This window comes from Bombus fervidus, chromosome 16 (genome assembly GCF_041682495.2).
Source record: "Bombus fervidus isolate BK054 chromosome 16, iyBomFerv1, whole genome shotgun sequence".
In the NCBI taxonomy this organism is placed as follows: Eukaryota; Metazoa; Arthropoda; class Insecta; order Hymenoptera; family Apidae; genus Bombus; species Bombus fervidus.
The window spans coordinates 1483639-1509098 of NC_091532.1; the positions used below are offsets into that span (position 1 = coordinate 1483639).

Genomic DNA, 25460 nt, shown 5'->3' on the forward strand with positions numbered 1-25460 from the left:
AAGGCAATTGATATATACGCAGCTTAAATAGAGAAGGATTTATCGACTAGCTAGACGATTTAATTACGTTGGTCATTTTTGAAAATAAAAATTTGTCACGGCTCCTTTTTAAATTATCATCATATATTCAGTAACGAATATCAGTAAGAATTCGTTGTAATATTTACGTCAGTTCTCCAACTCTCAAAGTATAAGATTCAGCTATAAAGTAAGTACGAATCGCTTGGTAAATTATTTTAGAATAAGTGGAATAATTACCCCGAGGACGCGTTTAGGCAAAGTCCTGTCGTCTTCCTCTGTGATCTGCGTTTTGTAAGTCGGGCGCTCGAAGACAGGCGGATTATCGTTTACATCCTTCACGTGTATCACGACCGTCGTGTAATTTTCTTTCAAGTTATCAGACGCGGTCAGGCGAAGCTCGTACTGCAAGATTAAAGCGGAACAAGTGGATAACAGCGTTTGCAGCTGACCCGAGTTACTGCACCGACAGCGGTCTCTTTCTGGCAATAATGGAAATGGTATTTTCGAGCAACGATTTACGGATCGTAAAAGGATAAGCAGTTTATCGTAGAAACAACGAAGGAAATAAATGCTCGATAAAATTTCGGATGAATTCGACGAAACATATGTTTAACAGCGAAACTTATCTCTTGATTACATTTTATAGATCAGAGACCAGCGGCACGCGAGAAGCTTGGTACGGAAAGTTCTGATAAAAAAGTTTATAAAGATCGAGCGCTGCTGTCTATTTAATGGACCAAAAAAAAGTTCATAAAAACGAGATTACTTTTTTTTTTTTTAATGGAAGTTATAAAAACAGTGGACTGATGAAACCGTTTTTAAAGCATGAAAGTCTTTTTTGCAGCAATACGTAGAATGGACGAACGAAGTTGAACAACCTTACGCTTTAATGAAACAAGGCAAAAAGTAAAAGATTAATCAAGTAAATTGGTGCTTTAATCCTCGCGAGAGACCATTCCCTTTTCTAATTTTCTAACATAAATTCGACGCGAAATTGAATATTAAGGATATAAAATATACCTATATATTTTATAATCGAGATAAAATGAACATCGTGCACCTTGGTTAATAAAACGAATTCATTTTACAAATTAATACGTACGACAAAGAACGATAAATCGAACAGAATAGCGATAAAATTATTAAAAATATTTCTAAACTATTGAATAACGCGCGATATCGTGTAATTTATTATTCTTCTGTATTCTTAATAATTCGTACAACCGATTGACTTGATTAAAAATAATGCAAGGAAGGAAATTAGAGGAGAAAGGAAAACGATAAAAGTCGAATGCGAAAAGTTGGGAATTCATAAAGAACCGTCCAAAACGAAGCGCAGAGTGATCTGATTTCTCAACAAAATTTACGATAATGCCATAGCTACGATACGTCGGAGCACATGAAACGAAAGACTTATTAAAGCAATGACAAATGAGCGGATAGGAAACGCGCAATAACCGCGGAAGTTTTCGCGCTATTTCACTGTTTTTATTGGACCGCGAGTAATAAAACGCGATGCTTGGGACACGGTTAAAAGGATTAAACAGGGACGAATCGAAGGCTTTCTCGCTCCTCTTTCTCTCTCTTTTATCTATTTCCCTATGTTTTTGTTACTTCCTCGTTCTATTCTTCTGTACTTTTCTCCACCGCTGTCAGTGTCTTTCCTTTTCGTTCGTGATACCATGATGCACTAACCCTTTTCCTCGTTTCGTAATCTAATGCACCTGCGACGTAAATGGCGCCAGTCATATTCTTCACGGCGAATGCACCGCCTATGTTACCGCTCGTAATCTCATATCGAATACGCGAGGCTGTAAAATGCAGAGAAAGATCCTTTCAGATGAAATTCCTTAGGAGATTGCGATGACTCCGTTACCTGCCGTTCTGTCGTCCGTGTGTCGTTTACAAAACGATCGGTGTACGCCAGAGGGAAACGTCTTAAATTCTTCTGCTTAGCAACTCGTTGAACGAACAACGAGTTTACCGCGAGAGACACGAGAAAGAATATATATTCTACCATGAAACAATTTAATATAACTACGAAATAAAATATTTCATTTGGCTTACAACGAACTTACGGTAACTTACGATTTTAACAGCAAGATTTATTAAAATGGTCAATCTTTAAATTTTCACTGGGAAAATTTCCCCAGGGACCGCATTTAACCATAAGTAGCGGCAACGTTGGTTTCCCTCTGACATCCTTTCTCATTTACGGAACAGAAAAAAGAAAAGAAGACTGTATCCTTAAACAGGTTCTATTAGAAGGTAATAAATCCATACGTCTAAGTTCTTAATTGTGGTCCATCGGATAAATATGTTTCGTGACTTTGCTCCAACCATCTGGTATTTAAAGTTTTGTAAGCAGTTTATGCGCCTTTGGACCCGAGTCGCGAAGGGGCAGATGGATTTTAGCGAAACTTGTTAGCCAGGTTAAGGATACAGAACTTCGAGACGATGTACAAAATCATTATCAGGAATAAAGGGAAGACATACGACGCGAACTTCGTCGGTACTCCGTCAGAGTCGATACCTTCGATAAGCGAGAATGATTTTTCTAATTGTTTGATAGACGACGACATTTCCATTTATTAGAAAATGTGATACTAGATATGTAGTTCAATATATGTTGAGTTGATTACCATGACATGGATATTTTTATACAAATTGCAACGTTTACGGATTATAATTTTATGAAAACTTCTTATACTATGTACGAAATATTGTTATTTTAATATACAGAATCGCATCTTATTTTCATATACGAAATATCAATTTGCAATTTACAATATCGTCGCTTTATAATATTTTTTCACGGAGAAATAGAAAGAAAACAAACTGTTAGCTGTTTTCCTACAGCAGTATTTATCTTTACTACGGTGAAACAGCGTTGTTTTGTCGCTAGAAAAGTAAAGCAAACTTTTCAGAATATTTTTCCATTCTATCTTTTTTACCATGAAAACAATCTTCCCTCGAGAAACTTTCGAAAACTTATAAAACCAGCAGTGCAAACAATTAACTAATTAAATATTGACACGGCAAACATCTCGATTACTTTCATTTCTTAAAAACCTTTATTCCTGATACTTGGCGTTCAAACGAAACGATTACACGCCTCAGTATCCGTTTCTTTTTACGAGCTACGAGCTTTAGAAGTTCATGAAAGTGAAAAATGATCGCGTATTTGCATATATGTTCACTTACACTCGTCGTGATCTTTGGCGGTGACAGTGAGGACTGTGTGTTGTATATCCTCATTTTCGTCTACTTCAGCCTCGTAGAGGCCTTTGTCGAAGTAAGGCGGATTGTCGTTCTTGTCAGCTATTCCAATACGGATGAATTTCGTCACTGAAACAGACAAAAGGCAGGAAGACACGTTTAGATTTCGTTCTATTCTCGCTACGATATGAAAGTCAGTGAATATGGGTTGCAAAGTAATCCCTCTGAAAGATTCAAAAGCCTGTTCTCGTATTTCCTTATGATATGTCTCTTCAAGATGCAAATTCGTTTCCATCCAGATTTTCCTAAGACTCGTCATATCATTTACGAAGGCTTATATATACTTGCCGATAAAAAACTAGCGAACAGCCTGTGCATCGAGTGGAAAGTTTATTTTGTTCGCTGGATAAAATCGCATATACGTACATAGAATAACGTGACATCTACTTTGAAAATTCGCAAGTAATTTCCATGTATATTGCGTGCATATTCGTGGTGCTCTTTGCCTCGGCAGTTCTCCATTTTTATACCGTTTTTTATGTTTGCGTTGCAAGTAATAAGGATAGTGGTCTAATATTTTTCTTAAGAGATGTTACGTCGTTAATTTTTTTTTTTTTAACTAAGGAAATATATCACGTATTTCTACAGTTGTTACGTTTTACGTTCCAGATTTCCATACATTCACGCACGCACACGTGTACTTTTTCTCCCTCTCGGATGACATTTACATATATTAGATGTATAGATGAGTTCTTTCCAACAATCAAACTTTCATTTTACGCAAAAATCGGAAAACATTCATTTCTACGCCTGATGCTTAATTTTTCTCATTTCAGTTCACTCTTTCTCTTCGTTTCACGTAAATATTTAACACTGGAACTACCGATAGTTAACACGAAGCTATTTCTATCAAAATCAGGGAAAATGACTGGTCTTTTAAAAATACGTAATAATAGAATATTTTTATACGTATTGATTTATTACTTTCTTACAGAAGCAATTCCATGTTACGTAGTGTATTTTTGGTATTATTAATCCATCTGGGACCATGATCCTTAAAGGAGGATCGACGCATTTATAAAATCGTAGAACCAGTCATTTTCAGTGGTGTGCTATTTCCAGTAGTAGCATCTAGCGATCTAGCGATCGACCCGGAATTTTCCTGATAACTGATATCGTCATATCGAATGATACGCGGTAAAAATTTTCAAAACGTGTGGCGAAACGAGGAAACTGGTTAATTGGGGTTCGATAAACAGATTGGTATAAGTAGCCTCGATACAAAATTATTGTGAATTTGAATACATAAAAAAACAAAATAAAATTCATTATATTATTCTTTTAGTTATCGTTGCGAAAGTCATTACATTATTGTAGTAAGGAATCAAGTAGGAATTTTAAAATAAAATTGTAAAGCCAGCCAATTTGGCCGGTGTTGTAGTTCTAGTGTTAAATATTATATTGCACGAAGAAGTTGTTTTTATAATAGTTACGATTTCTACGATCTTTTATATTTTTAAGCAAGTAGAAATGTAAAAATTATATCTATTAACAAGAACGAAAGAAACATCTCGTCGACGCGTTGCAGGTACGTTAATACTAAAAGATAATATTAGTCGATTTTGCTAAATGATCGGTAAGTTGCTCGAAAATCACACGCGTTTTGGATTTGTTACTAATTCCAAAATTCAATTTCGCGGAACAAGTAATTCATCTGTGTAACGTTTAGCGCAGATAGTAGGTCAACGAAACGCATACATCAGACTGAAATTTCCTACTTGTCGATTTTCATTCGGGTACGAACAAGATTGCGTGGCGTTCTCGACTTGTTCCCAGAGCTTGATATTTCACGGTTAATTTATGCAGATAATTTAATGGAAAATTCATGTTCGGTAATTTATTAGCTTCCGTTGCGGATCGGAGATTTGAGAAACCAGGTATCGATCTTCACGATAAAATAGTTAAACGAAGACAGAAGTTCATTACGAAAGCAGCGACGGGTACTGATTTATCACGAAATCGCAGAATATGATCAGTGAAGCTGACTTTTTTTTTTTTTTTTTATTCATTTTACTAACCTCTCTAAAATTAAGGTAGAAGAGGAAAATCTCCGTTTAAATGCTATTAAATGGTAACTTTGTTTCGTTAATTATTACTCGATTTTATACTTAAATTTTTAGTTCATAATATAATTAGGTATATAAAAAGTTGCAGTAAATTAAGGACGTTAAAAAAGAACGTTTTCGTAATAAATTGCTGTATTGTCATCGTATCGTATAGAAATTCAAACTTTTCTCAACAGACATCATTAACAGCTCCGAACTCGCTCGTTAAAATTTCTTGCTGCGCGTACAAATTGTACAAATTAACTGCTGCAAGCATTCGCAGACTTTTCTAAATACAGGACCTAATACATTGTGAGAAACAATGTTCTCACGATAGTTTGGAAAAAACAAAAAAAAAAAAAAAAAGAAATAGCATGTTTTACGAAAATGATCGTCGCAGAAGTTTAATTTTCATGATTAACAGCACATCGACAGAATCACCGTTACTCGAGAACGAAACAAATTCGAGCGTATTCCAGCGTTGATTTTCACCGAGCTAGAATTCAGAGTGTAACTGGCTGCCATCAGCGAAACGATGTATCCGAAATACATATCTCATATCTGCGCGCCACTAATAGGCGGATTATTAAGATGAATTCTCGCGTCAATTTGCTGAACGCCCTGGATGCAGCATCGCTCCAGGCAATTTGCCTCCGCCTATCTTTGAGAGTTTAACTTCCCTCGATTCTCTTTCCCCGACAAATACCCGTCTGATTAAGTCAATTAGCGCGCCACACCATACCGAAATCGTGCTTCTGTCTTCCTGTCATTCGTGACTGGAAATCCTAAATTCCATCTGCGATTAATCCCGCTAGAAAAACTATTCGCCTCGACTGGTTGAATTTTGCGCGAACCGATATCGTTTTTCGAGAATTTTCATAGCCGATTAGATGGCATTGGATGGATAAGACAGTGCAACAAGAAGAGTCGCCTTTTGCGGAAACCAGGCTGATAAACATTGGAATCTCTTTGAGAAAACGCTGTCTTTGTTGCGATGAAGATTCGCGCGATTCTTCGTTCGTGGAATTTGCGATACGGAGGATGGGACAGGAGTTTGTGATTGGTATGTTGGCTTTAGAACTTCGTAGAGGAAGTCTCATAAACGAATTGATTACGACGATCAAATTAAAAATAATTTATTAGTTTCTTCTTAAGAAGATAGAAGCGCAACTTATTGTACGAAACTACGACTTGAATACATTTCTATTCTATTTATGTACACTGGCACGTATACATAGTTTGGATACTAATTTTATACAGTAACGATAATTGAGTTTTATTAAATTATATTAACGAGGAATTCATTTTAATCTTATCGACTCGTAACGTATACACGAATATTGCGTGGATGATTATAGTTAGAGAAACGTAATAACAGAAACACTGAATAAAGATATAATTACACTCGAGGCGAAATAAAAAGAAAGCGAAACGAAGCATCGTTCATCAAATGTAATCCACCATTGTCCTTTTATCTGTATTTCACAAAAACAAACGCAATCTCTCAAAAAGCATCGTTACATCAGAATTAGAAAAAAAAAAAAAAAAAGGAAAAAAAGAAAAGAAAGAGCAATATAAAATCCATTTCCACCGATGGACAGCAATAACATTAAAAAGACGAGAGGAACATTATCAAACACGTTCCCAATTCTTCGTGCTTTCACCGATTTTTTGATATTATTCATAGCCTTTCATCTTTGTTGTCGTTTCATCAAATTAATTTCCGTCGTGGAGCGATGAAAAAATTGAGGTACACGGTATAACGTTTACACAGAATGAGGAACAGGCACTGAAGGAAGGCTGAGGAATTAATTATGCTGCGAGGCCCTTCCGCAGCGATTACTCTTTCCAGCAGGGTAAAACCACCCCGACTCGGCCGTAACAATTCGACGGTTTTCTTCTCTCGATTGATTCGTGACCCACTTTCGCTCGACCGTAATTCTTAATGCGCGGCTTTCCACGATTTATTGCTAACCAGAGGCGATGGGATGGTAGAGGAGCATCGAGAGGGTGGTGAAAAAAGAGGAGACGGATGCGGGTACGCCGGCAATATCCGGATTTCTCGGTCGAATTCGACCGAGTATTTCATGCGAGAGGAAGATAGCGATTGTTGATCGATGTGCTCGTATGTTCATGAAAATGTAGTTTCAAAATGTGGTCGAATTGGTTGTAGAATTATGCCAATGTGCAAAGGGAGACTTGTAAACGGATATTACATTATTGGAAACAGCTTCGTTCTTCTTTTCTCACGTTGTTTCTTTTTATAGCCTTGGTTTATTTTTTAGTTAGAGCGAAAACTACGAAATAAAATGCGATAGTGATCTAAAAATAAAAATACTTCTATAAAACGAAGATTAAATGTCAATTTTGTAGCGATGGCGCGAAAATGAATAGAGAAAAATGATATTCTCTACGAGCGACGCATACGACGCTGTCAAAATTTGTTTCAATTTTCATACAGCTAATATTTAATCGGAGGTGCCATCTTTCGTTTTATTTTCTACGTTACTTTAGGAAATAGTATCACAGTTGGTTTAGTGTTAAACGTGCAATTAGAGTTTACTGCAGTACATCGGTACATTCCGCTTTACTTGCACTGCGCGATCTGTTTAATGACGTGGAGTAAAAACTGTATGTACTATTCTAGGAAATGAGATAACCTGAGATCGAATTGCGAACGAGGAAAAGTAACTTTCACGCTGTAAACTAGTTTCTTTTCTAAAACTTTTTTTTTAAACGTATTTTAAAGAATATTTATTAGAATAATTTATACGTGTTTTTCAATACATATCCAATGAGTGAAAAAATTCTTTCCGAATATGTCTAAATAGAAAAAAAAGAAGTTTTATTAAATATTAATAGTAGATATACATTTTTTGTTTCAAGTTATCGCGAAGCAATTTTATATTTATATTAACGATATAAATACGAGAGGAAAATCGTTTACGAATTTATGAAATGCATTTACTATCTTCCAAAGGATATTAGAGCGCTGCTGCGCCGTATGGGAAGCCAGATTATTATAATCTACCTAACAAGTATGGTAATAAGTAACATTTACCTAGGTATCTAGTAATTAAACATCAAAAGAGCGTAATGACCAGATACCTCATATATCCAACACTAGCCACAAACAATATTAAACCAGTGCACGATGGTCTATGTATAGATCATTATATCTATACGAATACCACGAAACCATGGTAATAAGTAATACTTATACGTGTATCTAAGCGTTTAGTAATTATAAATCAAATGGGTATAGCAACTACATTTCTCGAATGTGTTACACAAGCGATATAATATTAAAACGGTTGTATTAAAATTTATGTTACAAAACTAATTTTGTTTATCAACAATACATTGCTGATATTTGTTTTATGCGTTTAGCCAAATAATACAGTATCTATTTTTAAACTTTTGTAGACATTTTACATAATACTAAATTGTCGTAATTTGTATTATTATGATGTATGCAGTAAGGAAGAAAAATAAATAATGCAAGTATGTTTCATAATGCAACAGGCTAAAGTTTCGTGTTAAACTTAGTATTTTATAATTAAAATTTCATAAAAAATATTTTTGGAGAGATGTTCCATTTTTCTTGTATCTCATAGAAGTATCAACATTTTTAAATATTTCATTCTTCCAATATTTCATAGAAAAATTTATGACCGAATTTTTCGTATATGTGACACTAAAGTTTCACGATATTTTCAATATGTTCACTGCACATCCTTGTACTAAATATTAATAAATAACATTCACGGAAGACTTATCGCGAAACTCTACATACGCGCTTTGTATTAATTATTATAAAATCTTCTACCAAAATTTCGCGATTTCTAATTCTTCAGATATATTCGAGTACCGTTACAAAAATATATCTATGTCGATACATTTAGAACATTGTAGATAATTTAGTAATTTTTCTATCCACTCATGATCCTTTAAATCGTCCTTTATGGTAGGTTTCGATAATCAGCGAAATTTATCTTTGCGTAAATAAAATTTGAAACAGGCTCGTGTCCTTTGAATTCTTTGCATATGCTAACGATCAATAGTAACATCGACAGATAACAATTTCGTTGGAGCATCTAATAATTAAAAGTCAAAAGAGCCTAATGACCCAAACAATTCAACGGAAAGGGCTGATGGGATCGCGACTCTTCTGATCGTGAATTGTGATTCGCAGTAAATATGCCGGATGCAGCGGTAAAATAAATTCGCCTCTCGCACGGCGCGTGCAATTTAAAATTTACGAGGGACAGACGTTGGCGGGGAACGCGTTAACTTTTAACGGTACGGCAATCCATACGGTGGATAACTAAATGGCCAACGTGCTACGTGACTATCTATTCGCGGCAGTGAGTGTTTGGATAGACGTACAAGCTCTCGTGAAATTTATTTGCGATTTAAAATGACTGATTCGCGAAATGTTAACAAGGACCAAAAAATCTTCGCTTAATTATCCGATGTTCTCAATTTCTTTGTTAAAATTTCATCGAAAAGGAGGAATAAATATTGCGAGTTTTACACAGCACGATTTCAATGATGTACTATCACAATGTTTATATCATATTATTCGTTGTTTGGTGATTTTCAAATAATATTCTATATATCATATCTCTTCTATGTATCTAATCAAATTTCTCAAAATCAAATATAATATTCTTTACATCATATGTCAGATAATAAACAAGTCTTCCAAAAGTTATCGTTTAGCGATGTAAATTTTAGTAAATTGAAATAAGAAATGCAATAGATTTAGATAGAATGGCAAAGAACATCAAGATATGTGTATACCTTTTATTGCATTTATTTAACAAATAATTTATATGTAGAATATCTTTTAGTTCTGACAACATGATCGATTCCTGCCAATAGGCATACCAAAGTTAGAATAATCTTTAGCATTCTACGTGCGTTATCATTTTATCATTCACTTCACTAAAAAACTGGTAAATTATCGATTCAATATCAATTAATTTGTTTTATACATTTGAAAGTATCGACAAAAGTAGTATTTGATTTATTTCAAATTTATTTTCTTTTTTTTTTTTTAATTTGGATGAAATAATATTTTTTATATTGTTCGTTTCATTGTCGAATTGTTGATCTGTAATATTAGTCGGAATTGTTTCGAAATTTCTTTATTTAAATTCTACAAGCGATTGATTACATATTGGGTTTGGAAAAGTTGATTCAAATTCAAATTCTTTGTTATAAAAAAAAATATGAAACTCTGGCTTTTGTGAAATTTTTCTCTTGCTCCATGCTCTGCTGACTACACTAGCATGAATTTTAAGATAAACACTATACGAAACCGCGGATTCATCTTTACTATTTGTTCAGTAAATATCGCGAACATACTTTAGTTGGTTATTTTACTTTTTAAACTTTCAGTTTACTCTTTTAGACGGAAAAGGTAAAAAATGAAATTACGTAGTCATAAAGCTCTATCCTATTAATAAATGAAAAAGTTTATCTCAGACTTCCAACGAACAAATATTTTCCTCTTTGCACTTATTAGCAAGCTAATAAGGAAAGAAGAATTTTAAGGTAAGAGGCTTTCTAAAATAAGAAAATTAATCTTAATAAAAGAGATTATTCTCTTATTTAAAAGAAATATCCGAAGTAAAATATATCAACGACACGAGATATTACTAGTTTCTTAATATCGCGAAACAGGTAGCTGACATATACTTCGTGTACGAATGGTTTAAATTTGTCATTACTCTTCGATCGAACGCTCTGGTTTTGCAACGCTGTACCTCATCGGCATTCGAACGTGGTTGCAATCACTCGTCAGTGATCTGTAAACTGAGCGATCCTGGATTTAACAAATGCGATCGTTAACTATTACTATTCCTGTGAGACAACGACATAGAATTTACGCGCTCTTCGTTACGACATTTAGTCCCTTTTCTAATAACAAACTGAAATTTATTACAACACGTTCAGTCATAATTTACTGAATTACCAGAAAATCTTTCCACCTTAACGATTGGAATAAACAATCGTGGAATTTTTTGGAAAGAGAGTTCCGTAAGGCAAAATGATGAATCGAGCGAATTGTATGGAAGATTTTACTTGCATTTACTTGGTATGAAGTACGTTCGAATTGATAATTATCCTGACCCTTAAAAAGCTTTGCTTTTTTACGAGTCACGATAAATTTTTATTTTCGATAGTCTTCAGAAAGCTCGCTGATTGTTAGAAATTTCAAGATTCATCGAAAAATTGTAAACGATCCGACGAGCATTTTTACACGTTTAACGTTTAATATTTAAATGTTGCTCCTTGAGAAACGTGGTGCAATATGTGGATATACAGTTTGAACGATACAAAATTTAAAGCAATTGCAGCTATAGCTCGACCAAGCTGCGTAAAATCTTCTACAAGTATCGTTAACTGAACTATGGTGTTTGAACTATCCAGAGCCAGAAGCAACTTTGTCTTTAATCTTCGATCCGACCGGATATCGAGAGTGACATTTAAATACATTGTGTTTTCATGAAATGAAACTTGATCAGAAACTAACAGAACTGCGCGAAACCTCGAGGGACGACGATTTCCCGTTTTTCTCGCTCACCATTTCCGCGGAAAGTCAGCTGCGTGGTCGTACTACGGGGATCGTGTTACTTTTTGGAAAGTTTTCTGCATAAATCATAACGGGTTATTCAAATGGTCCGCGCGATAAACGCTTCGACGAAGCTTGATTTCCGTTGGCGCCCATTTGCAAATTCCATGCTAAACTCAGAGTCACTGTTATTCCACGGAGAAGATTGGAATTTGCAATCGTGCGCTAATATCGTTGCGATATTGATTCCCGAAAGGAAGTTACGACGTTGTAAACATCTTCGAAATCGGGGCCGATGTGAAAATTGAAATCGAAGCGCGGCGCGGGCTTGCATGCTGTAAAGCACAGGAATCATCTCATGTACACGTTCGTAGCTCACTCGGTTTAGCTCTCTTGTTTCTCTAGGAATAATTTTGTAAAAATGTTTTTCCGTTTGCGAGCTATCGGGTTTCTAGCGAAATTAATTCTTTTTCTATGATTTCACAGCTGTTCCACAATTTTGATGGATATTAGAGAATCGAGAAAATGAAATTTCCCATCTTCCAACGAAATATGAAGTGAGCATCTTCAAATATATCACAAGCGAATGCTCTTATGTGTATTTTTAATTCATTTAAATTTAGTTCAATTCTTTTAATTTTAATCACGTAATAATTGAATTTCAAGATTGTAAAATTAATTTATTATATTCGTAATATCAATTTATTTTATAGTATGTCATAATACAATTTATTTGTTTTTAATTATAAAGTTATCAAAGCATGCGTAAAAGTACAAATTTTATTATTGAACGAATAATCGATCGGTCAAATTAGAGACTATGATTTTGTTTCCAACGGTGATTCTTTTAAAAAATTACTATTCAAACAATTAGAAGAATTACCATGCTACGGCAACACTATGATATAAAAACATGTACACGAAGCCTATCAATTGCTAGGAATACAAAAAAAAAAAAAAAAAAAATGCCCAAATACGGGCAAAAATAAAATTTCAATATCGATAACGATCGACTGATCAAATTAAATCTCATGGCTATGATTTCACTTCCATTCAATTCAATGAAACAAAAATTCCACGATTACAATAGAATCAATTTTCTCTATCTTTCTCTACCCTTTTCTCTCTCTCTCTCTCTCTCTCTTTAAGTTCCATCGACGTTAATGGTCTCTCATACATAAAAGCATCGAAGCTGCTCGTCGCGGCCAATGGCAATAAAGCTGGATGTCGTCTTGGCATGGCGCGAGTTTACAAATTTATCGGTGGACTTAAATCGTGGAAACGCGCTGCCTCGTCCCGTGTCGCCCATTAAATTCACGGAGGAACGACAGAACAAAAGTTTAACGAGTTCGAGAGGCCATCGGTTATCGGCCGATAGATCGAGGAGTTGCACAGGATGGTCGGGGGTTGTTTTCTCTGTAGCGTGACCAGCAATAGCTACACCCAATGACGCCACGCTGTGGACGTACAAAACGCGTTACTGGGCTACGGTGTAAGAAATCGATAAAGCCCCCCAATCCCACTCGCCTTCTAACCCCTTTCCGACCACTTTCCAAGCTCCAACGGTCCGGAGAAGCTTATCCTTAACCGCGCCCTCCCTCGGATCACTCGATTGCTTTCGAAAATACTTGATTTCTGTTGCTTCGAGTCGCTCTCGCCATCGTTCATTCGATTCGAGCTCGAGGGAAATGTGTGCGTCGAGGAAATAAAGAACGGTGACGGAGCACGCTTACACAAAGGGTGAGCATCGAGCAATCGTTTAGAAACGATTCGCACGAAACCGAGGTTGGATCATGGCCAAGGAAGCGATTAATGTAAATGATTAGGGTGGCCTAAGTTCAGGCTAATTTTACTCACATACCATTCGACCAACTATGAACGTTTGTGGTCGAATAATACCGACGATATTCATTCGAGTACCTTTGATATTGTATGAGATAACAGGAGATATTAGCATTTCTATGTAATGTATTTTAGAAACGAGTGAAGAGGAAGAACGTACGGATGTACATTAAACATTAAGTATAAAGTGCGAGATCTCGGATATTCTCATAAATTATAAACTTATTGTTTAAAATAATTCCATTGTTTCAGGATATTTAGGAAACAAATTACATATTTTCTTCAGGATAAAAGATATTAAAATTGTTAAGAGTTTTCTGATACCGTTTTACACAGCACATGCAAACAGGATTAATCTTAAAAATATAATTGCAAATAAATAGCACATATACGATATAAAAGTATAAATACAAATAAAGAAAAAAGTAATTGTATATCGTTAAGAACTCGGGATAAATATCTGGAACTAAAACACACAGATATTGGATCTTCCACGTAAATTCTATACATGTTCTGAAAGACGTGTTCAGGCTCTTCTCTGTTTCTCCGATCGTTTCCAACATTAGGAGAAAATCTTGGCCGGTGAATCGCACGTTGAATGTAAATCGTATAACGGGGAAACAGGCGTGTTAAATCGTACGTGCGTGTATCCGAGTTGTAAATTCGAGATTAAAAATTTAAGGCACGGTTTAGAGAATTTAGGTGAACTTTCGATCGACACGAGAAGGGCCAGAGTTGAATGAAGACTAATGGATCTCATCGATCTTTCTTTTTTCCCTCCCTCTTGACTTTCCTACTCTTTTCTTTCCCGCCTCGCCGCCTTCTCGCGACAGACTTCTGAAAAGAACGAACTCGAAACCTGATTGCCGCGCTTTTCGCTTAATTGGAATTGTTTGCAACAATGATGTAATCGAGTATCCAATCGTGCGGAGATTGCTTGCAACGAAAGGAAGAGCAGAGAAGTTGGACGAGGTGCGAACGAATTTTTTTCGCTTGTCTTGTTAACGTCGCTCCGGACGACGCGATTGCCCGTGAAGTTTCTCGCGTTTCACCGACCGGGAAATCATTTTCACGTTTCCCATTCGTCCGTACTCGGAAATAGAGATAAAAAAAATGGGATGTTCAAAGCGTAAAAGTGGATGCACGATGATCCGACAGAACCGTTATTGTATTAAGTTAACTGCGATAATTTGATGATGAACGAATCTACGCGATTTTTTACAATCTTTCGCCTAACTTGTTCGAGCGGTTAAATGATGATTGAAAGATTCTACGCGAAGATTATAGGAACAGGTTTGATAAGTACATTTGCATTATTATATCTTCTCCTGATATTTGCAAAATATAACAAATAAACTGTAAAACAGGTGAAAATAACGAATAAACGATAACTCGTTATTTGTTGATGATTTACTTTTGTTCAGTCTAGAATTAACCAAGTTAAAGTATGCTTGTCAAATCTTCAAAATTGATTTTCTCGAAAACGAAGCCTCTATAGGAAGGAGTGCTATACCAAACATTTTTCTCACTTCTTCACGTAGAATCACCCTTTGCCCGGTTGTCGATTTCAACGATTTCCGCCCCACCCTGTACATAATAGCAAGAAAAAGAACTTTCCCACGTTCCGATATCTCGTAGCCGTCTACGGTTATTTAAAATTTCGATTTATAAATCCGCGAGGCGTCTGTCGTTAACATTGAAAATATTCTAACGTAAAGAAATACCTAAGGTATGTGACTCAACTTATCCACATTTTCACGGAAGAGTTTTGACTTTTTAATCGCACGGTTTCAGTTTTCAAGAGCTGGTTCACATCGCTTTAAAATTCATTCGAAGTGATACGTATTTAACGACCATTCCCTTTCACACGAATCAAGAAGAAATGTAGGTTGATTGTGTCCTTCAGTCTGCTTCTCACAAAACTCGCGTTCGTTATATTTTCCCTTAAGCTTGATGCAAGAGATACGTACGAGCTTTTATACCAATAATTACGTACTTAGCGGATGTTTGGAAATTTATAAAAAAATAGTAACGTAATTACTATGTTACATATTTAACATACAATACGTTAGCAATCACTTGTTTAATATATTTCAATTATTTGTTCAATTATAATTTCAAATAACTTCTCATAACGTTTAATTTATTTCTACGGCTAACGAGTTCAAAGTTTAGTTATATTCGTACTAGGAACATTAATTATCTATATTTTCTATTACTACGACCGTACAATAATTATTCATACGTCATAATGGTTTGCAATTTAACGATATCTTTCATAAATCAATTACGATAATAGAATTTGTGCCTAATGGCACTATCATTAATAATACTGATGTATTACTAATTTATAATATCCATTAGTGTAAACGTTCAATTACTACAAATATTATACCATTGCATTATTTAGCAAAATGTACTATTACGAATAAATCTACAGAAACTTTGAAAAAGTTTCTTCACATCCTTCTCATCGTTAGGACGCTAGTCTTTGAAATAATATTCACCTTTATCGTTGGTTGGATACCAAAGGCATTCAATCGTACAAGGTAAAAGCACGACCCAGGCATTTTTCATGAAAATCCCTTTTGCAAGAGTATCATTCCTCAAATTCGCGACCTAAATCCCTCAAGTGGCGTAAAAAATACAATTAGATACGCTAACCACTTGAAGCGGCCTCTGGTAACGTATTAATCCCCGGTCGTAAATCAGTGCAACGTGGCAAGGAGACGAATCCTGCAGATAAGACGAGCGTAACGAAAGATTTATAGCCTCTGTAAGACCGTTTGTTCAACTATGAACCCTGGAGCACGTGTGTCGGGATACGCGGTACCCCGCGATCCACCGCGCGAAGATGAGACCGCGGGCAAAGAGAAAGAAAAAAAGGAGTACATAAAGTTTAGCCAACGAGAAGAAAACGGGGTTCCTGACTTAATTTCCTTCCTGTTTTCCGTAGAAATAAATCTCCGGTGATAAATCCGTGGTAATAAATTGCGCGGGAAAAATAGTGTCACGTGCCGTCCGAGCCAAGTATATCACGTCCTCGCTTACGAGCCGTGCACCTGTGTGTTCATACATGCCACGTATATATAGGGTGAACCTGCGACCGGTCGATTCGATCGCCTTGCCATTTGCATGGGTAAAACTGTTTTCAGATAAAATCTAGCTGGACCGGTGTGTGCTGTCTCTGCGTAAAATCTCGTCGCGACCGGATCTTGTTTCTGCAACGAGGCGGGTTCTCGGTGAAGTTATTACTGCGCGCCATGTTTTATCCTGTTTCTTTTTTAGGAGAAGGGGAATTGTTGCAGACGAATCGTTTTACGAATTGTAGTTTAATCATGGTATTGTAGTCGGCAGTGGCAAGTTTTTGCTTGGTAGTTTTCGGTGGTTCCAGGGTTTGCGATAATTTGTGCAATTTAGAGATTCGATTTACTTCTTAGGATCGTACGTAGAATAAAAAGTACAGGGATATCTTATCCCAGCTGCCAATAATGTTAGTTTAAACAATAGTCGTTATTAATTCAAGACTCGAGACGTTTATGCGATTCTAAATACCCAAATAAAAAAGATAAAAATTAAGGGCATCTATTTGATAGATATAACATTAGAGTTAATTGCTATTTGAACATTGTTAGCTTCATTTAGATATGTTGAAGTGATCGATACTTCTGAGAAAACTCTACATCTGGTCTTCGGCTTTCACAAGGCGCCGATGTCGTCGATAGCGCATAGACAAAAGAATGCGTCGACGACAGACGATAAGCGGCACACGTGCGACGTCTTTTTTCGGCGTTCCTTTAGTCATAGGGTAACACTGCTAGCGTGCGGATCTGGACCAGCTTACATATATATTCCTACTTGTATTTACACTTCTATATTAAATTATATTTTCTACCTTACAATCTATCCACACGTTTCTTTGTTCACACATCTAATAACCTCAACAAGATACTATTACTATTCGCATGTGGATTAATCGAACTACCATGTGTAAGGAAACAACGGAATACAAGATAGTTTCGATGTGATTTGAAAAACGATTATTTCTCGTTGGATTTAGCTTTTGTACGTGATATCGAAGATTTGAAACAGAATAGAATTGGTTAATACCGCGTAAGATAGAAGAGACTATATTTAAGATTAAAGATACCGTTCCCTATTACGAGATACGGCAAGGAAATGTTCTATATGTTAACACAATATGCCATACTATTACTATACAGTGTTTTTTAAATTTTATTTTCCAAATTAATAATTCTTCCGTTACATTTGATATTACAAATGTTATTAATGGAAAAAATAAACATTCTTGTCATATACTTTTTCTATAATTTTTTCAAAATAATTTATACATCGTTTCAAATTTTTTAGATTCCTCGACATCATGATCAACTTTATCTTACGAAATATTGGCGACATAGCGATTCTTTTCCGGAATAATGTTAAAATCTTAGGGAATTTACAGAAAAAAATTAAATACGGAAGAAACTTGTTCGACCCAGATCTTCGTGCAAGAACTTTCCTTCGACTTTGTGGTTAGTGCGTCTTATCGAATCACTTCGATCTTACTAACATCAAAATTTTCGTTCTATTTCTATAATAAAGTCCACGAGCATGTGGAACTTCGATAAAGTATTCTAGTAAATTAGATAAAACTTTCGAACTACAGCGGAACGTGTCTTATCGCAAGTATCTGCTTTTCAGAAATTACGATGATCCTAGAAAAATATCTCGTTTTCTTTCAAGAGAATACCTATTAATAGTTTTTATCGTGTTTGATCAAAGACGAAGGTATTGAATCTTTTACGGAAAATATTCCATAGCGATCTGTACATTTAGTATAAAACTTTTCATATCAAATACGCGTGTCCCAGATTGTTAATTCGTAGCATATTTTTACTTCTATTCTGCGTATTTACAAGAAAATATGCGGAAATAAAATGGACCTCGTAATAAAGATTCTTTTGTTCTGTTGGAAACTTCAATCAAGACCTTGTTGACCGTTCCTTTTCCTTTATTTCACGTTTTTACGAAATGGTCATTCCCGCTGTGTTCGCTTCTGTCCTTTGTCCGCTCACTCGATACTCTTTGCTTGATTTATTACGTTCAAACTCGTGTATTCTAATCATTCAAAAGACCGTAGCAACTGTAACGTTTCAATTTCGTTGAAACTTTATTTATACATAAAAAGGGGAAAAATATTCGGCTGCCTTCAAACGTTTGTGCAGTTACTTTACCAACACAAATGTTCTATTCTATATTATAATTGAAATAACAAGCGCAAGAGAAAACGTTAAATAAAAGAGATAGGATGTTATGAATGTCATAGTGGAAAACGCCGTAACGCATGTTACATTTTAATATTAAATCAGTTACTTACAAGTTTCGTACGTTAATATACGTGGACGTTAACGTCATTATGTAATTTCAGTTGATTTCATTAGATTTCTTTTATATTTAGATTGTATCGTTAATTGATCAAGGATACCTATGTATGTATATTTTATACACAAATATTATATAATAGTTGACTTTTTAAAAAACTGTAAAACTTATTTAATATTCATAGAAGAATTTTTATGTCATCGTTACCCGGCAACTCATCTCCTATAGTAATATCATAAAGTATTCGTACAGAGCTAATAAAGTTGCATAAAGGATTTTGCATCCCATTGCTTAACCACCCTGTTTCCTCTTGCGTTACATCTTTTGAAATTCAAATCACAGAAAAATTTGTTCCAACAACCTTAACGAAGTTCTCTGAAAGAATGTACGCTTTGTTTCATACTTATCAGCGTTTCTCTCGCGAATCATCGTACTGACACGAAATTAGCCGAGACTGAATCAGAGGCATGGTGGAATCAAAGTGATATCTAGAATTCGCAACACATCCCTGTATGTCAGGAATTTGCTCGGAATCCGTGGCATCGGGCGAAGCTGCTATGATTCGAGTGTCGAGAACACGAAATTCGAACCCCCCGACCATTTTGACACACAATGTGGCTCCTCTGCAGTAGCAGCAGCCTATCGCGAGGTAACATTTTATAGGAAGAATTATCGGCAAATTCTGGAATCCGCAAAATTTCGTTCATCGTGCTTCGCAAAATTCTGATATTTCTCGTGGAATTTTTCGCCTCAAAGGTACAGTTATATCGCAGAATATACGCGAAGATTGGCTTCGTTTTGCTTGCTTGGTGGAACGGTGTAAGCGGAGGCGAAAAATTGTGTGGTAAAAACGACGTTCTGCTTTATAATCTAATTTGTGAGATTGGAAAAGTAACTTGACTTTGGAATAAATTGCGAAGTTCAAAAGTGAATGATTAGAGAAGGCTCGACTTGACTATGAAACAATATCGTTTCAGGATAATTTGCTTGATGCTGTTTCCTCGATAAATGTTGCAGATTGTTAGAAAGTTAATATAACCATTGGTATTTGATCTTCAGAGTCTACGATAAGCGGAGACCAATAATTTCCCATTGTGGTAGATTCAAGAATCCAAAAGTGAACGATTATTAGAAGGATGACTTAACTGTGGAACAACTTTTGCCACTCTAAGTTGCATTATTTCTTAATACATTCGTGATAAACGTTTGAAATTGAACATGTGAAAAATTGTAAAAACTAGTCTGACTTGTTCATTGACGTTCGAAATAGTATTTGCATTTTAATGGCATAATTTCAAGTGATACTTAACGTCTATACACGTGCGTATTTCTTCGACGAATTTGCGTTAATGTCGTAATCCTTTAAAATTATTGTATTTTCGTTTTAACGAATAGAAAGGTGAATATAACTGGAGTTTAGTTATCTATGTTTTAGAAAATTACAAGGAAAACGTTAGAGACACTGATAGGAAGCGGATAAATTTGATGACAATTACGATTTAATGGAAACGGATGTAACATAGAGGAACGCTACTAAGAGACACAATTTCAAGCTTAGTGTCGTAATTAAGGTGTTGAGAACAGTAACAGCACAATTTATGAACGACACTTCCAAGGAAAGCTAAAGCTCACACTAATTCGTTACCTGCAACGTGTTTAAAGCTCCTGTCGGAGTAATGATTTATCTTCGTTCGTATGCACAATAACTTGTTCTGTATCTCGAGTGCAACGCTTAACGTAACGTTATGTGCTCGTAGATATTTTATTCTGAATAATAAAAAAATTCGAAACTATTTTTCAATTTGAATAATAATAAATTTGGATTTGTATAAATTTGGAAAAATTGCATTTATTTATCTATTACTATACAATTACTTACGTAAAGCGTTGTACTGCAGAACGTATTATTACGTATAAATACGAACGAAAATAACGTTAACTAGCGCCAATACTTTCAGACGAAGTCACAAAAGTATTCACGATCGTTATTACGTCTCACGTAACGTACGACAAAAAGAAGTTCCCTGTTTAAAATCATATTCCGGTAATAGCAGTCAAGTTGGAGGACACGTCATGAATAACAGATATCGGACGAAAAGTACGAAGAAAAAGTCGGGCTGATTAAACGCAGCTGGTAACCCGGTGAATTGCGGCCACAGCCCTCTCGTTCACGAGACGATTATTTATTCAGCTCGGGAATCGCACGACAAAGATCGTCGACGATTCGTCGAGGGTTCGCCGTTGAATTTCCCGGGCGTGTGCCATCAATCTCCTTCGGGATCCACTTTCGCAAGTTCGAAGCTCGGTCTCCGCCCCGCAACTTCGTTTTCCGCGGCTGTTCGACTCTTTCGTGGCGGAGAACGGGGCCGAAGTTCAACTACAAACTTGACGACTCATCTTGCCGCATAATGGAGCCTAATTACCGGGGCATTGATCCAATGAATTAGGACACTGTAAAAGTGTCAACGGCGCGCTGTCGTAAAGCCACGGGTGCGGTTCTCCAGCGAACTTGAATCTAGGATGGGGGATAAAGGAATGAGAGGAATTGACGCCGGTTACCGACACCGCCTTACGAGCAAACTTTTTAACAGCAGCAATCTGGAATTTTAAACGATCCTCATAACACGTCGCGAAAGGAGTCGACCAACGAGATTTATGACCACTGCACTGACCTCGCAGCTTTTCTCAACTTCGTTGGAATTACACCGATGGATCGCGTTTCTCCGGAATATTCGTGAACAGAGAGAAAAATGTGACTGTGGAAGGGATAAAAATGGGAAGGGACGATGAAGAGGTGGAAATAGAAAAGTTGGAGATAAGAGAGCAAAAGAGAAGGGATGAGCGAGTAGGAGGTGGACAGAGATATGAAAGAAATGGAGTGAAAAGGAAGGAAGGAAGGAAAGGGGGAACGAAAGAGAGAAGAAAAATTGACTCGGAGAGAGACTTTCTCGGTGTCGTGGTTAACTCCTTAGTAAAAAAAAGACCTATGTTTAAGCTTCTCGTTTGTCTATCAAACACATCTATCGATGACCTCCTCCAGGCACATATTTATCGAGCCATTCGATTGCTAAAGAAATAGTATTTAAAGGAATAGATCGACTATTGTACCTGTCTCTGTTTTTGCGAATTGAGATGAGAAGAAAGGAAGAAACTCGTTTACTCCGGTGTATCTTTGTCGGAAATGAACGAGCACTCGGAAGTAACACAACGAAAGCTTTAAGAATTGACACTCGATGATGTTCATCTCCATTTGCCGATATACCAACTATTTGTTAAACGCTTGCTAAATATGTGTAAATAATTCCTAACTTTGTTACATTCTATTTATTACAGGAAACGTCATATTTAGACTGTTCTTTTCTCTGTATAATTAATTAAATAACACTATTTAAATACTGTTGATAAAATCTTCCAACAGTAAGCTTTCCTTTCATTAAGAATGGAAATTTTCAAAGAACGTCAGTGGAATCCTGTTCTCTTATTGAACTGATGGAAAGTAGGAAATATTCAGAAAATAGACGGTATCGGGAACAAAAGGGAAGTCAGTGAAGAAGCAAAGGGGAATCGGTTTTCGTTAACGATGAAAATTTGCTACCTGAATAGGATACATAGGACATGAAATTTCGCGGAACTTTCGAGGCAAATAGAAGGAAATTGCAGAAAAGTTGGTTTCGATACTAGGCCATGGAGATATTCACATTCTAATCAAGAAAATAACCACGCAGAAGCACGCACACTGTCGTCGCGATGGGAATTGCCGAAGACACCGACCATCACCAAGGGAAATAGAAGCTTCGAGACGGGAAGCTGTTTCGATATATCCGTTTTCACTGCTAAGAAGCTTCGGGTAAGATGTTCGATCTCGAGACCAATATTGGCAACGGCTTTTCTGTGATCGCGTATGAGCTTCTATTACGTTCGTCTTACCGTACAACGTAGAAAATTATTCCCGTAATTTTACATTTCTAACGTTGCTAGTTTTCTAACTTTCAACGAAGGGAAATACGAACTCTTCGCTTTGCATCTAGCGATTCTTTCGTAATTCCTATTATTCCGAAAAAGTCATTTTAATTGCAAGTAATTTAAGTTAGAATTTTGCCTCGTGTTTTCTGACATATCTATTTGAAAGAAGAAGGAAGAAGCGAAAGAAGTTGTAAAGATATTTTCGATTAAAAAGCTACGCGAGTTACTGCAATCGGAATACTTACATTTACTTTTTTATTCCTTGTTTTCTTATTTTGTATAAATCTTATTTTATGAATCAGTCATTTTTGCTTTTTCAATCTTCAGGTTTCTATTTCCGCGAAAACTTCCAGTTCCATTGGTATTACAGTTCTTGTTATCTTTTTAATTATAAGATACACGAGTGCGTAGGATCGTGAAAGGACACGGATAACGGATAAACTGCTAATGCAAGGCTTATGTGGATAAAGAACTGTTTCGCTCACAGTAAACGACTACCAGTTCTTTGTTGTACATACAATCGTTTAGTAGACGGGGTTAATCATGCTTACCTGTGATATGGCATAAATAGGAAGTAGCTAATCTGTCGTCGTACACGCTTGGAATAATTATAATGGAGTAGATAATCACTTCCCATGAAATTGCGATCGTTGCGTTAGCACCGCAGGCTATACTCCTCAGTTTATTGCACGCTATACAACGAACTGATACGTTCATTAATATAAATTCCGACCTGAAGTATTTGAAATATTTATCTGTTTTTTAAATAGTTTAATAAAAAAAAATAGCTATAAATTATACCTAGCATATCTTTGACTTTCAAATGTAACTTTAAATGAAAAATTTATTAATATATATTTTGACGAATATAATTATTAAATTTTCAATGAATTTTGGATTTAATTACTTTACACGTAGTAATTCTGATGAACTTTTGTTCGTCGTTTTCTTTACTTTGAACAATTTATGTAATTAATCTTGGATAAAATTTCAGCATCTTTGCACCATGAAGCATCTTATGAAGTAAAACAGATTTAAAAAAGTTATCCTTTTTTCTAGGAAAAAGTTTTTCCATTAAGTAACAAAAGTTACAAAAGTTCGAGAATCGTGTGTCATCCTGAAAGTACGAATGCTTTAAAATTCAAGGAAAAGTACATTTCATTTCGGCTTAATGCTTTTCAATGTCTGCAAAAGTACAGTTCCAAGACTTACGAATAAAAGATGAAACTCTGCTTCACGTTATATACGGTATGTATTTCGACTTAACCTTTAAATGGCCAATTCAATTTCAAACCTCAAGTTAGCCGCCTAGAGCCTTTGTCATTTACAAAGTACCTTCTCGAATAATTCATGATTTTCCGACTGAAATCGACCGACGAATCAGTTGCATTTTTACGATACCGTTCAACGTGCAACAATGGTAACTCGTTTAACAATACATTATAGTATATCCAAGAACTTTTCTTTAACTCTCGTTCTTTTAAAGTACAAGGAAATTCTCTTTTTTTGATTATTTTATTAATGCGAAGGAAACCTTATTCTTCAAACTTTATGAATTTTTTAATTATTTGGATAAAAAGGTTATCTCAATGAAATATTCTGAAATAATGGTTAGTATAAATTAACGATTTTTTACGGTATAATAATCTCAATATCAAAAAGTACATTATAAAATCGCGTTTAAAGATTACATCTGTCGATGGATTGTATGGAATGATATGTAGATTCTAAGAAATTACAAGTTGAAGCTTATCGTGTGAATTATGAAAAATCACAAACCACCAATAATTGAAAAAAAACCGTATTATTATTATTTTTCCTCGCAACTCGTTGCATCGCCATTACGTTAAATACAACTTTTCTAATTGACAGAACCTTAAAATTTACGTTGAAGCAACTTCGTCTTCGACATGATATCATACAAGAACTATGAACCTAAGATCTCATTTAGAAAGACGTATTTACCTACGTGAATCCAAATTACCTGGTTCCATACATACATATTCAGCCTGTGATACACGTAAATACAAATACACGTGTCTCGCATAATACCGTGCCAAGTAAAATCGATGTTCCGCCCCGTAAAGCTTGGAAATTCGTGCTTAACGCCAGATCATTGTTTACGATTCCTCGAAACATTCTCTGTACCGGGGTTTCATTAAAAGTGGCGTTAAAAGCGTTGATTTCAGCGCGATATAATTAAATCGAACACTGAACATGTCATTTCCCGGCTCATCGATTCTCAAGGAACACAGATTTAAAAAAAAAAAGAAGAAGGAACCAAGAGGAGAAGAACAAACGAAACGAAATGAAAGCAAAAGACAGAAATGAAATTCTTCGTG

The 25460-nt window shown here is 35.6% G+C and overlaps 1 protein-coding gene across 6 annotated transcripts in view; it reads right to left on the reverse strand.

Annotated features, from left to right (window-relative positions):
• LOC139995852 (neural-cadherin-like) overlaps nt 1-25460 on the reverse strand; it is a 242297-nt gene that overhangs the window by 15328 nt on the left and 201509 nt on the right. For all 6 annotated transcript variants that reach the window (XM_072019728.1, XM_072019731.1, XM_072019726.1 and 3 more), the window contains 3 exons: nt 3226-3369; nt 1717-1832; nt 259-423 (listed from right to left, as the gene is read on the reverse strand). In XM_072019728.1, coding sequence (XP_071875829.1) covers nt 259-423; nt 1717-1832; nt 3226-3369 — 425 coding nt within the window. The remainder of the gene's footprint in view (nt 1-258; nt 424-1716; nt 1833-3225; nt 3370-25460) is intronic.